Source organism: Heptranchias perlo, chromosome 34 (assembly GCF_035084215.1).
Source record: "Heptranchias perlo isolate sHepPer1 chromosome 34, sHepPer1.hap1, whole genome shotgun sequence".
Lineage (NCBI taxonomy): Eukaryota > Metazoa > Chordata > Chondrichthyes > Hexanchiformes > Hexanchidae > Heptranchias > Heptranchias perlo.
Window position 1 is genome coordinate 14,689,143 of NC_090358.1, and position 13,088 is coordinate 14,702,230.

The 13,088-nt window shown below is 38.6% G+C and overlaps 1 protein-coding gene across 1 annotated transcript in view; it reads left to right on the top strand.

The window, feature by feature from the left end:
- The window catches only part of LOC137301584 (protein FAM227B-like), a 177,999-nt gene that overhangs the window by 149,058 nt on the left and 15,853 nt on the right, over positions 1-13,088 (top strand). The window contains exon 11 of the mRNA XM_067971137.1: positions 12,877-12,989. Coding sequence (XP_067827238.1) covers positions 12,877-12,989 — 113 coding nt within the window. The remainder of the gene's footprint in view (positions 1-12,876; positions 12,990-13,088) is intronic.

A 13,088-nucleotide genomic window follows, 5' to 3' on the forward strand; every position in this document is an offset into this window, starting at 1 on the left:
GAAGCTCATCTCACGTTCAAATAGGTTGCCCAGGTTGCAAACGGTCTGGTTCAGTCTCAGACAGTGGCCAGGGAGAGGGATGAAGTCAGTAGCTAGGGATCGGAGTTTGCAGCGGTGACCAAAGATAATGGCTTCAGTCTTCCCAATATTTAGTTGGAGGAAATTTTTGCTCATCCAGATGCCGGATAAGCAGTTTGACAAACGAGAGACAGTGGAAGGGTCGAGAGAGGTGGTGGTGAGGTAAAGCTGGGTGTCGTCAGCGTGCAGGTGGAATCTGATGTGTTTTTGGATGATGTCGCCGAGGTGCAGCATGTAAATGAGAAATACGTGGGGCCCAAGCATAAATACTTGGGTGACGCCAAGGGTTAACGGTACGGGAGCGGGAAGAGAAGCTTCTCTGGCTACGACTGAGTAGATAAGAATGAAACCACGTGAGCGCAGTCCCACCCAGCTGGACGACGGAGGAGAGGCGTTGTAGGAGGATGGTGTGGTCAACCATGTCAAAGGCTGCAGACAGGTCGAGAAGGATGAGGGGTGATAGTTTACCACGGTCACAGTCACATAGGATGTCATAGAATGACAATACATGTTCAGTCAGGATTGTGTGTGACTTGGAGGGGAACTTAAAGATGATGATGTTCCCACAACATTGCTGCTCTTGTTCCTCTTGGTGGTAATAATATCCTGTGTTAATGGCATGCAATATGCTGGACTCCAGACAGATGGAAATCTCATGACCTCATCGTTTAAAAACCAATGATCCAACGATACAATGCAAACTTCTTGAGATTCTATAAACATGTCATCACTAAGTCCACCTTTAGGCAAGGATTTTACAAATGTTAGGTATTCAAAAATAATAGATAATTCAAATTAATTATAATTATTACTACATGGTGCTTTTCTAGTTTTCAGACTATCCGCCTAAATCCCATGAAATGAAATTGAAAAAAAATCTGCATCTGGAGCAGATTTCCCTAATTGTTCTTAAACCTTTTAGCAAACATTGATATGTTAGATCATATGTTTATCTTTCATATTTAGCAAGTGTAAGGAAAATAAATGAGAAGAATGATATTAAACAGATCACTATAAATATACAATGGGCACTGCAGACTTGTCTAAAGCTAGACTTTTGGGATATGAGAATTCATTTCTGTTTTAATTTTCTGCTCTATAAGTAATACTGAAGGATCATAGAATCACAGAAAGGTTACAACAATGGAGGACATTCGGCCCATCGAGTCTGTGCCAGCTCTATGCAAGAGCAATCCAGCTAGTCCCACTCCCTCGCCCTATCCCCGTAGCCCTGCAAATTTTTTCCTTTCAAGTACTTATCCAGTTCCTTTTTGAAGGCCATGATTGAATTTGCTTCCACCACCCCCTTGGGCAGTGCATTCCAGATCCTAACCACTCGCTGTGTAAAAAAAGTTTTTCCTCATGTCACCTTTGGTTCTTTTGCCAGTCACCTTAAATCTATGCCCTTTGCTTCTTGACCCTTCCACCAACAGGAACAGTTTCTCCCTATCTACTCTGTCTAGACCCTTCATGATTTTGAATACCTCCATCAAATCTCCTCGCAACCTTTTCTGTTTCAAGAATAACCCCAGCTTGTCCAGTCTGTCCACGTAACTGGACACAATACTCCAGTTGTGGCCAAACCAGTGTTTTATAAAGGTTCATCATGACTTCTTTACTTTTGTACGCCGTGCCTCTACTTATAAAGCCCAGGATCCCTTATGCTTTTTTAACTGCTTTCTCAACCTGCCCTGCCACCTTCAACAATTTGTGTACATATACCCCCAGATCTCTCTGTTCCTTTACCGCTTTTAGAATTGTGCCCTTTAGTTTATATTGCCTCTCCTCATTTTTCCAACCGAAAGGCATCACCTCGCATTTTTCTGCATTAAACTTCATCTGCCACGTGTCCGCCCATGCCACCAGCCTATTTATATCCTCTTGAAGTCTATCACTATCCTCCTCACTGTTGACTGCCCTTCCAAGAGCATGAGTATAAATACATTTTCTTTCAATTTAATAAAATTTAATTTAATTTTTTGGTATAAAAATGGAATGAGTCCTTGATTTCCAGTCTCTTCATATATTGTAGTTAAGATTCTGCACTTTGACAGACCATAAAAAGGCAGTATGAGTTTTCCCTTTAAAATCTTATGAGACATTACCTAAGTGATGTTACAGTACAAATATGAATCTCCCTTACACTATCAAGTAAGTATGTCCACACTGGTCCTTCCCATTTTAATTTTAGTTCTGCTTTCAATTATGGTTATGTGGTCATTCTATTGATTGTGGTAGCTGAAATAAATTATTGCTAAAAAGAAAAATCACTGTATATGGGCACCATTGGTTAAAGAAATTACTTAAAAAGTCCTTTAAAGCTGTATTATCAAAAATGGTTTCTCCAACAAAGTAATGAGTCACAGAGTAGTAGGACATAGCTTTCACATGATCAGTTCCTAATCTCAATCAACTCAACTAGCAGAGTTGGCAAGTGTCAGTAGAAAAGATGCTTTCCCAGAAGACAGGCAAGAAAAATGGATAGCAACTCAATCTGCAGAATTCTGGCCCACCTCTCAGTGACTTGTTCCTGAAAGATGTTGGCAGAGTCCTGGAAACAGACTGTCCTTTTGGCTAGACAATGGTACCTGGATCTGTGTGGGTCAGGTTATAGAATTAAATAAGATAGTTTTAGAATTTTAAAAAGAAAACATATTGGGGTAGATTTCTGCATGTTTACGCTAGTTATTTCAGCGCAATCCGGGAGGAATCGGCCGAACCAGCGCAAAAGAATTTTAATCATAAGTGAGTTACACTCAAAACCAATTACCCTCGAATTTTCCACTATCTTTTACGCTGGTTTATTGCAGAGGGATCAGGCCCTACCCACAACAATGACCACAACCCCAGGTAAACATTGCAAATCCGCCAATTATGCTGGTTAGGGAAGGCTTTTCAAATTGTGCTCATTTTCTTAGGTGCACCGGCATTAGTAGGCAGATTTAAAAGTTTTTTCATATCAAAAAATATTTAATTTACTAAGAAACTGACTAGTATACAACACTGAAACTATAAATGGTTCAGTATAGTTTTTTAAAGTAATTTTCAGTGATTTTAAATCAGGTTACTCACAGGCAGAAGACTGGACACTTATTAAAAATGCTTATTTTTGGTGATAAACACATTTTCAACTGTATTAATAAAAGTGCACCAGGTTACTGCTCTTAAATACATCAAGGAATACTTTTTAATGGAAAGAAAAACAAAGAAACGATTACGTTCTATCACGTTGCCTGATTGCGCTGGTTCATTGAATATTTTATGTTTGTGATTATGCAAATGAATTCATGCAAATGAATTTTATTGGCAACTTGAACTGTAACCTAACCAGTGCAATTTCAAGCATATTTTGGGCGCAATTTTCCGATTGCGCCCAAAGCGGAAACTCTATTTTCTACCATAGTGTCATAACTATTATAAAATCCATAATGAGCTTAACTTAATATGCTGCCTTTCTATTGAAATTACAAGAGAAAAGCATTTAGAAAGAAAAAAACAATATAATGCTGGGAATAAAGTGATCTTTTATTTCTATTTTTATTTTTGGAGAGAAGTGCTTTCTTTCAAATGGGTGAACCCTTTAGGACCTTTTCTTTGGCCTGAAACTGGCTTTGCACTCCTTTGGCTAAAGTTTTGAGTGGAAATTGTCATTGCCACCTGTGAAAACCCCTACATTTTTGGAGGCATGGGGGAGAAATGAACCATGGTCTAACGTTTTCTAGAATCATATCAGGAGCCGTTTGATTTACCATGGTGTCTTAAACAACAAGGAGCATCAAATATTCCACAGCACCTCTCTAAAGTCTTGAATTTGTAAGATCGCCGGTCACTCCTTGTATTTTTCTAGAGCTTCTTGTTGAATTCTGGCTAGATCAGCAAAATGGTTTTGATTTGAGCAGACAAGTTTCACAAGTCATAATAGATGATACAGATTTGATCCCTATGGAACTGCAGTAATTTTGAAGTAATTGCCTCCATTTACTCCTAGCTTGACTGTATTGTTTGGCTGCTTATTATTGCTTTGGATGCCATAACTCCACTTGATCTATCAGACAAGTTGGTATCCAAATCTAGCAACTTTCATCAACCTCTTCCACGTTGGTATGAATTCTACCTATTAATTTTACACCAGGTTCCATTGATCTTGAACAGATTTCAGTCAAGACCACAGGAGTTGTCCTATCCTTGAATAGAGAAATTGTTAATGGAGGTATAAAAAAGAAATTTACAATCTTGCTCTAAGTAACAAACAACAATAATCTTCCCCTAGATCTTTTATTGTTGTGCTCTTCTCAATCTTCCTTACATTGTGAATGGAAGACTTTAAAACTGTGAATGACTGCTGTTTTTTTTTCTGTTATCCCTGGTTTTAACAACATGAAAATTATGCATAAGCAATGGTGTGCACATAGACACTTAGCACTTTAAGATATATCGGAACATTTTTAAACCGGTATACATTACTTAGTGTAATGTCATAGATTTGTGTAAGCACAAAGTGCATTATCATTAAATCGTGCATAGGAATTGCACTGGTCCTCACTGTATACAATGGAATACAATGCAATAGACATATCAACCCAAAATGTGGATAGCTTTATACTATGAGTCAATAGGATGTCTACTAGACCATAATTTCATTGTATGTTTTCCTAATATCTCCTCCAATCAAATTTTTTTTGGTGTAATTGGTGTATTTCTCCTCCTATATTGATATTGTCCTCCTCATTAAGTTGAAGGGAAGGAGCATCCTGCAGACATCTCTGTGGGATCTGTAATTTCCACTCCCCAAATGAAGCACCAGAAGGCAAGCAGTGTGAGAAAGGACTGTTCTCCCACTTCCTCCCCTGACATCCTGGCTGAGACTGGAAAAATTCACCCCCTAGGGGAAGCACAAATGACAATAGAGACCAGTTACGAGTCCTACACACTTGTTCCATGTGTATGGGACCAACAGGAAAAATTTGTTCACTGGAAAAGTCAACTCACTTTTTGTAGAACAAACGCACACAAAGTACAGTCCACAAAGATCCACGCATTATTGTGAGGGGATAGAATGTATTGATCTTAATCTGAAAGGATCTGTCAGCTTTCAAGATATTCACATCCTCAGCATCTGCCAAAATGACTCTGCAAGAGTCCAATGTTCAGTGTTTTAAAATGTGATAAAAGTAAGGAACAGAATGAAAAATCATTTTGTGTTTCATAAGTGAAAAAGGCTACCGACATTAAGGTACATATTTAAAAATTTCAATTTGCTGCCAGTGATACTTGATCATTTTTATGCCTGAAATATGAACAGATGGGGAGGAAAAGACATTGAGCCAACAATGACATATGGGTAGTACAGAGAGAGAGCCAAACTGTCATGGTTGCTGTCTTTCAGATGAGACGTTAAACTAAGGCTCTGTCTGCCCATTCAGGTAGACTTAGACAATTCTGTGGCACTATTCGAAGAAGAGCAGGGGAATTCTTCAGTGAGCCTGCCAGTATTAATTCCTCAATCAACATCACGAAAACAGATTCTCTGGATTATTTATCTCATTGTTGTTTGTGGGATCTTGCTGTGCACAAACTGGCTGCCACATTTCACTGCACACAAGGAGACTACACTTCAAAAGTATTTAATTGGCTATGAAGTGCTTTGGGACATCCTGAGGTTATGAAAGGCACTTTAAATTTATACAACCATAGTTCTGCTCCACAGAAATCATGACTACAACCATGCTGAGGAAGAAAGACATTGTCACTTGGTAGGGTAGTGATAAGGACTGAGGGTTTTTGGTCCTTTTCATTCCATCTATTTTTAAACAAAATCGAGAGAAAATGGCGATTTCCACCCTTTTACCCCGATTAATATAAACTGCCACATGAGTTCCCAAATGGAAATAAGCTCACCAAGCAGATGCTAAATAAACCTACTGAAAATCAAGCCATACCAAAGTCACCCACTGGAAATTTCTGTCAGTATTTCAGTCTAATTATTAAAGTATTAGAACAATAAGAGTGGATCTGAAAGTGCCTTCTCGTTGTGTTTCAAGTAACAGCCTAGTCCCACTTCCCATTCTGACCCTCAAAAAGTGTAGTTCTCCATCTGTACCACCATCCAATGATGCCAGCACTCTATAATGAGTGCCCCATTGGAGTGGGTCCTCTTGTGAGTCAGTACATAAGAGAAAAAATATTAAATTAGTAGTCTCATCCACAGAGGTTGCAATCAGTGGTGGTATAGGAAATAAAGAAGGCATGAGGTGCTGGATGTCAGCACTAGGTGCAAAAAATGAAATAATATTTACTCTTCCTGCTTGCAGTAAATTTCAGTATTTATATTTTCTTCAATTTTAGCCTGCTAAAAATGGTTTAATCATGCGAGGGGAGTTCCAACAAGTACCAACAGACCTCCAGGCATGCTCGAATGGCCATGTTTCAGGTGTAAGCCTTGAAAGTGAGTGTCAGCAGTCTATTTGACTGTGGGAGGGGGGTATGCTGATGAACCTGAACCTGATCTCATCCAATCTCCGTGAAGGCACACTTTTCTAGCAGCGATTAATCGATAGCAATTAAGACAAGGGTCACTTCCTAGCCCATAGACACTGAGGTTAACTGTAAGATCCCCATGGCTGCCCTGCTGTGATCGGTCAACTCACCACAGGCCAGAGAACTTGTGCGGCTCAGTGCCGCACCACATAAGGAACTCACTGAATCACACGTAAGCTGTTGAGGGAGCTGAAAGGTCAACAATAAAGGTACCTTATAATGAAGCAGCAATACTCATGCTAATATACCAACTCAATAATATCCAAATATATTATAAGAATGAAAAGTTTGCTTTTGTTGTACGTTATTGGCTAGTAAGCAGTTCCTGGATTTTAATTTGATCCTGGATTTAATTGGTGTATATTTCAAGTTGGTCATTTCCCGCTGTCTCCTAGTGGTCAGCCAAAGGTGGCTGTCTGCCCATCATCTTATCTGCAGAGACATGTGTCCAGTTGGACTTAAAGACATGAGGAAAAATTACAATAAAATAATTTGAGTTGGCAATGGCCTATATGAAGTCAATCAATGGTGTGTTCTTATTATGGCTAGATTTACATTTGAGAAGGGGGAGTTAGACCCTAGAACATGCTCAAGCAGCCAATAATATGACAAGTTCAATGAAGGAGGGCTCATAAGAGTTACTTTCAAGATCAACTTTTTCTTCTCATATGTGTCAAATTTTACAGTGTAATACCAACTATTATGGACTAAGGCAGTGCAATAAATAACATTGAGTGGATAACGAATTCATTTGGAAACAGATTCTGTGTGAAGCGAGGAGTGAGCTGGAGTCTAATTAGAAATTTATTACACGTGTTTTTTTTTAAGTCTGTGGTTTAAAACAAAATCGGTCAACTTGCAAAATGTTCTGAGGCTTTATTTAAAAGCTTTACAATCATGTAGAAAACCAAAACTAAGATCCATGCCTATCTGAATTGGGCCTTGATCAGACATATTTAATTAGAACCAAGCCTTTAAATCCAAAAGCTTAGATCTAGCTCAGCTTTAATAGGAAAGGCAGAAAACAGATGTGACAACCCCTTGTGATCCAGAAATTTTGTGCAAATTAGACTTTTTTTCATAGAAGTGATGTAATATGCCATGTATGTTCATCTTACATATGGTGTCACTTCTTTTGTTGTTTTCTGGCCTGCTTTTGGAATTAGATTTGGTGGGTTTACTCTGATTTCTGTTGACCTCAATCTGAGTCAGTCTGCACGCCCATAATTAAGTAATAATGATGTGCATATAAACTGTCTAATCAAATTGAGGACAGGCTGCGTGACAAGGACAAGACCAAGGGTTGATTCTATCAGTCTTCCAGTCTGTCCTTAATTCAGCAAGAATGTACATGTGAAGTCCATTTTTAGATATTCAAATTCTACCTTCAATTTCTTTAGAACTCACCTCTTTATCTCCAGTATTACTTTACATGCATCTGTTACAGTCGTTTCAGGCTTGTAACACAAGCTAAGTTTGTTATTGCCCTTTCATTGTGCTAATCTGAATAGTTAAACAGTTAATAGTAAAGATTTTGTTCAGACAACCACAAAGTGGTTCAGGATGTGTGTTGCTCTAATTGGAGTTTGTTAACGGAACATAACTGTAACTACAATCAAACTTTGATCCTTTTTTGTTTCAAGGATGAGCTGCTACTAAAAATATTCAACTTAGTTACTCTTAGCTGCACTTCAGCTATTGTTCCTTGTGGTAAACCTCATAGGACATTTTCCTCTGAGTCTTTCCCACTTGCATCATGGCAAATCTAGAAATTGCTGCTCAATTCCTAAATTCGATATATTTCTATTTGCTTTCTAGATTGGAAATCCGTTAAAATTCAAGGGCAAAAATCTTAAAAGCCCAAACAATTAATAGAAATGGCAGCTGGGACTCCAAAATCCATTCCAAACATTTTTGTAATGGCAGCAAAGTCTGTAGTTTCTTCAAAAAAAATTAAATATTCTTAAATTTCATCTGCCTTTTTTTTCCTTTCAGGGGTTAGATTGGGCCAAAAACTTTCTGAAATTGTCACCTTCTGATAAATAATTTTCTTGGTTTTGTTTTATTAATCTAAATGTTTCTCTACTACCGCCCTAGTATATTGATACTATCTTCTTTGACAGGAACAATCTATAAGCATCTTCAGTGACACTAACAATTCAACTGCTCGGTTAACCTACCACCAGACACACCTGAGTTACATGCCAACTTTCCTTTCCACCCCTTGACAACTTGGCCAACAAATGACCTTGGTTCTGTTTTTAATATTATTTTAACTTATTAAAATGGAAAATATATATGCCATTTAGATTTGTTTGTCACATTAAAACAAAATAATCCCACCAGATTGACCTGATATGTATGTACAGTACATTTCTGTAGTATTAATGATTTAAGTGACCTATGTCAACTAACAATGTAAGTTCAGGAATTCAAGAATTTAGGAAAAAATAATTTAACGCCATCTGACTGAACATATTTTACATTTCTATCCACCAGGCTGCACAGCTGAAACTGTGTGAATTGAAAAAATAGTAAATGATAAAGATAATTAGTGAAGTAGTTTCCTAATTATGTGGAAATGTTGTTATCTTTTGTTGATATTGTATTATCCAACAGCCTCCGGGTACTCTGGAGAAGATACCAGGCTTTAGGAAGTAACCTCCTTTTAGCATTCGGTTGATTATCACTGCCAAAGATTAACAGGCCACTTAAGATTATAAATGATAACATTTATTGAGCATAAGAACCTTTAGAATTATCCTATTTTACAAAGTGTTCAAGGCAAATATTTGTTATCTTTTGTAAAGTTGTGGAATCTCAGGAACCATGGAAAAATACGCCTTAATAACTTTGGCAAATTTTCAAGTAAAAGTAGAAAGGTTTTTTGGTGGGCGTCACCCCTTCTAAGCCCTTAGCCAAATTTGGGTTTCCAGGCAGTTTGCAGCAGCCATATGCACAGGAAGGGTGTCTGCATCCAATGAATCTAGATACAAAATCTAGTAGAGTGGAACCTGCTTCCATTCAGACATTATACCAGAATCCATTTATTTTTGCAAAATTTTTTGTCTTATCCATATAATCTCCCTCCAACATCAAGTGCAAGCTCATGGATTATTTTGTCTCGGAGACTATCCACTTGCTCACCTGAGTCATCTCCTCCTCCTTAGCCTCCTGCTTCTTTCTTGCCCCAAACTCTCCAGCCTCTTTGTATCTGTGTCCTGACATATCACTTTGTAGCTTATCCTTCATCTCTCCCATTCAGCCTCACCCAGCTCATCGCCTCTGTGAGACCTATCCCTTGCACCCTTGATACCCTCCCAACCCACTTCTTAACTACAAAATTATCTCTCCATGACCCAATGCTTCTTGGCATAGTGCATGACTCCCTGTCCTCGGGCTCCATCACCCCGCTGTTCAAGAGTGCTGTCATTATTCCTCTCTTCAAAAAGCATACCCTTTATCTCTCCATCCTCTCAAGCTATCAACCTGTCTCCAACCTCCCTTTTCTTTCCAACATCCTCAAATTTGCTGTTGTCGTCTCTGTGTTTGAATCCCTTCAATACGATTTTTACTATGTGCAATGCATCAAGGCTGCCCTGCTCAAAGTCACCAAGGACATCCTTTGTGATTGTGATCGTGGTGCGCTATCCTTCCTTGTTCTTCTTGACCTCTCTGCGGAATTCGATAGTTGACATCTCCATTATTTCTCTTCAGCGGTCCATTTCTATGACACTACTATAGACGCTTCTTGTTGCTACCGTTCTCCCCTCCTTCAAAAGCCTCCTTAAAGCTTACCGCTTTGATTTTGCCTTTAGTCCCCTCCCCTACCTCTTCTCCCATTGGTGTATTTTGACCATTTTTACATCTGTGTCAACTTAAAGGCTCTATATAATTGCAAGTTGTCATTATATTCCAACTTGAAAGCAACAGAATATTACATAGGATATAAAAGGAAAGGAATAATCAATGAAATTGTGCACCTATTTTAGGTGAAATTTTTAAAAATATATTCTTCAGATGTGGGCTCAAGCATTTATTGCCCACCCCTGTTTAACTGAGGGAATTAAGAGTCAACCAAATAGTGTGGGTCTGGAGCCACATGTTGGCCAAACTAGATTCCTTTTCCTGAAGGGCATTAGTGAACCAATTGGGTTTTTGCAACAAGTCAGCAACTTTTTAAATGGCCATTTTCTGGTGCCAACCCACAAATTACCAAATTTATAGAATTCAATTTCACATCCTGCTATGGTGAGATTTGAGCTCACACCTCTAGGGGTGTTAGTCTAGTACCATAACCTTTAGGCTATTGTACTCTGCTATCCCTTTTTTGATCTGCGTGTCCCTCACTGACATTGATACTTCATTCTTTCATGTCAAAAACTATTGTTGTCATTATCCTCTGTTCTGCAACTTTTAAGCAACTCGTTTCTGTTTTTCTCAATGGTTTATCGTCTTACGAAGTCTAAGGGTGACAAAGCTTTGTACATGCACACTCAAGGACATGCGTGGGCCTCACGTACCAACCTCCAGTTGGGGTCAGTTTCTAGTGATTGGGGAGAACTGATAGGACAAGTTCTTCTCCATTGATAGAAATTAAAATAGGAGGTGAAATGATTCCAGAGTTTAAAGAATTTTTTAATGTAAAAAGCAGGTTTTAAACCAGTGATTGTTTTACATGCACAAGCAGCTGTATAACTATTATCTCGTCAAGGTTTTTCTCATTGCAGTACTACTTATACCTGCAGCTTGGTAGTGTTCATTTAGTAACAGCACACTGAAAATCTTTGAATGGCATTAGTACCAAAGAAATGCACCACCAGTTTCAGTAAAAGTGGCCATGAAGCTATCGCATTGTCGTAAAACACCAACTGGTTCACTAATGTCCTTTAGGGAAGGAAACCTGCCGTCCTTACCCAGACTGGCCTATATGTGACTCCAGTCCCACCCCAACGTGGTTGACTCTTAACAGCTCTGTGATGTGTCCTAGCAAGCCATTCAGTAGTATCAAACCGGGAATGGGCAACCAATGCCAGTGACACACACATGCTGAGAATGATAAGGTAAGTTGACACATTTGGGCAAGGTGGTGAGGTTGGCATTTGGAAAGATTTACAGTTCTAACCGGTTTGATATTATGATTGATAAGACCAAGTTTGAATGCTCTGTTTTCAAATATTAAAGGATATGGGGAGTGAGCAGGAGAGTGAGATTAGAATAGATGGCTCAAGAGGAGAAAAATATTGACACAGACTGATTCTATGTTAAATGGTCTGTTTCTACATTGTAACATTCTACAATTATGTGATCAGTGCAGTATAAAGACATTGCTAAAAGACCAGGTTTAATGTGCCAATTTCAGAATTAAAATAGCATCCAGGATTTAACATCCATTGAGCTACTAATTTTACAGATGAGCACATGTAACAGGTCTTATAACAGTGTTAATTAGAATATTCCGGATCCTCAAATCACAAAATTTGCACGGAGTGCCTCAAGCTTTAAGATTCGATTGTAGTATACTCACAGACATACTCAGAATGCTACAATCAAATCTAGATCTCATGGTATAAGATTACAAACCAAAGAGTTCTTCTAAAAGAGATTAACCAGAATGCTATATTTCTTAGTGATGCAACATTGAGGAAAGCAGTTTGTTGATTCCTACAGTCTACATGCCTGCTACCTCTCCTAATCAACCTTTTTGTCTCTCACTTAAGTCAGCCACTCACCCATGCACACAGACTTCTATATTTTTATTACCCCTCCACCCTCACTCCCGTGCGTCCTGGTGTTCTTAGTTCCCGTTCATCATTAAATCAAATCTCTGTATAGGAAATCGATTGATAGTCCTGTTTCTTGGTCTTGCTGTTAGAGATCATGGCTGTCCACCTTCGACTATTAAGAGCAGCTGTTCAGAATAGGAAAAATATTTCTTAATAGGTTTTTCCCAGGAATGACCAGATTGAGTGATTTTTACTTTTAGCCACCATATAAATTTGCAGTATAGTACTCATTCTGTATAATTAATTGAGAATCTGGTGGGGAGATGCCAAGTGCCAACCCTGTGTTGGTGATAGAAGATCTAAAATCTGTTGAGTGACTCTCTTTGGAGTAAACAGAATTAAAGCAAAAGAGACAGAACAGCAAAATGAAACCGTAAACAGCTTGTTATTTCTGATGTAGTCTCGTAGAGGAAATAACTAATCTTCTAAATTAAGGAATCGCTATATTCACTGATCAACTTTTTCTCTTTTCCAGCCGGAATTAATTTGGACTTTGACCTTGATGAGCTAATAAAATATGAGAGGACTCCAGACATAAAAGATATGTCACCTCCAAAAACCACAGCAGGACTTGATGCTAAGATGGAGGTACATTTATCAGTGACTTTTCTTTGAAAACATTAGGGCTCTAAAGTTTTGGGGCCAGTAAGGTAGGTCAGCATTGTGGTGGCTGCGGGGGAGCTGCAG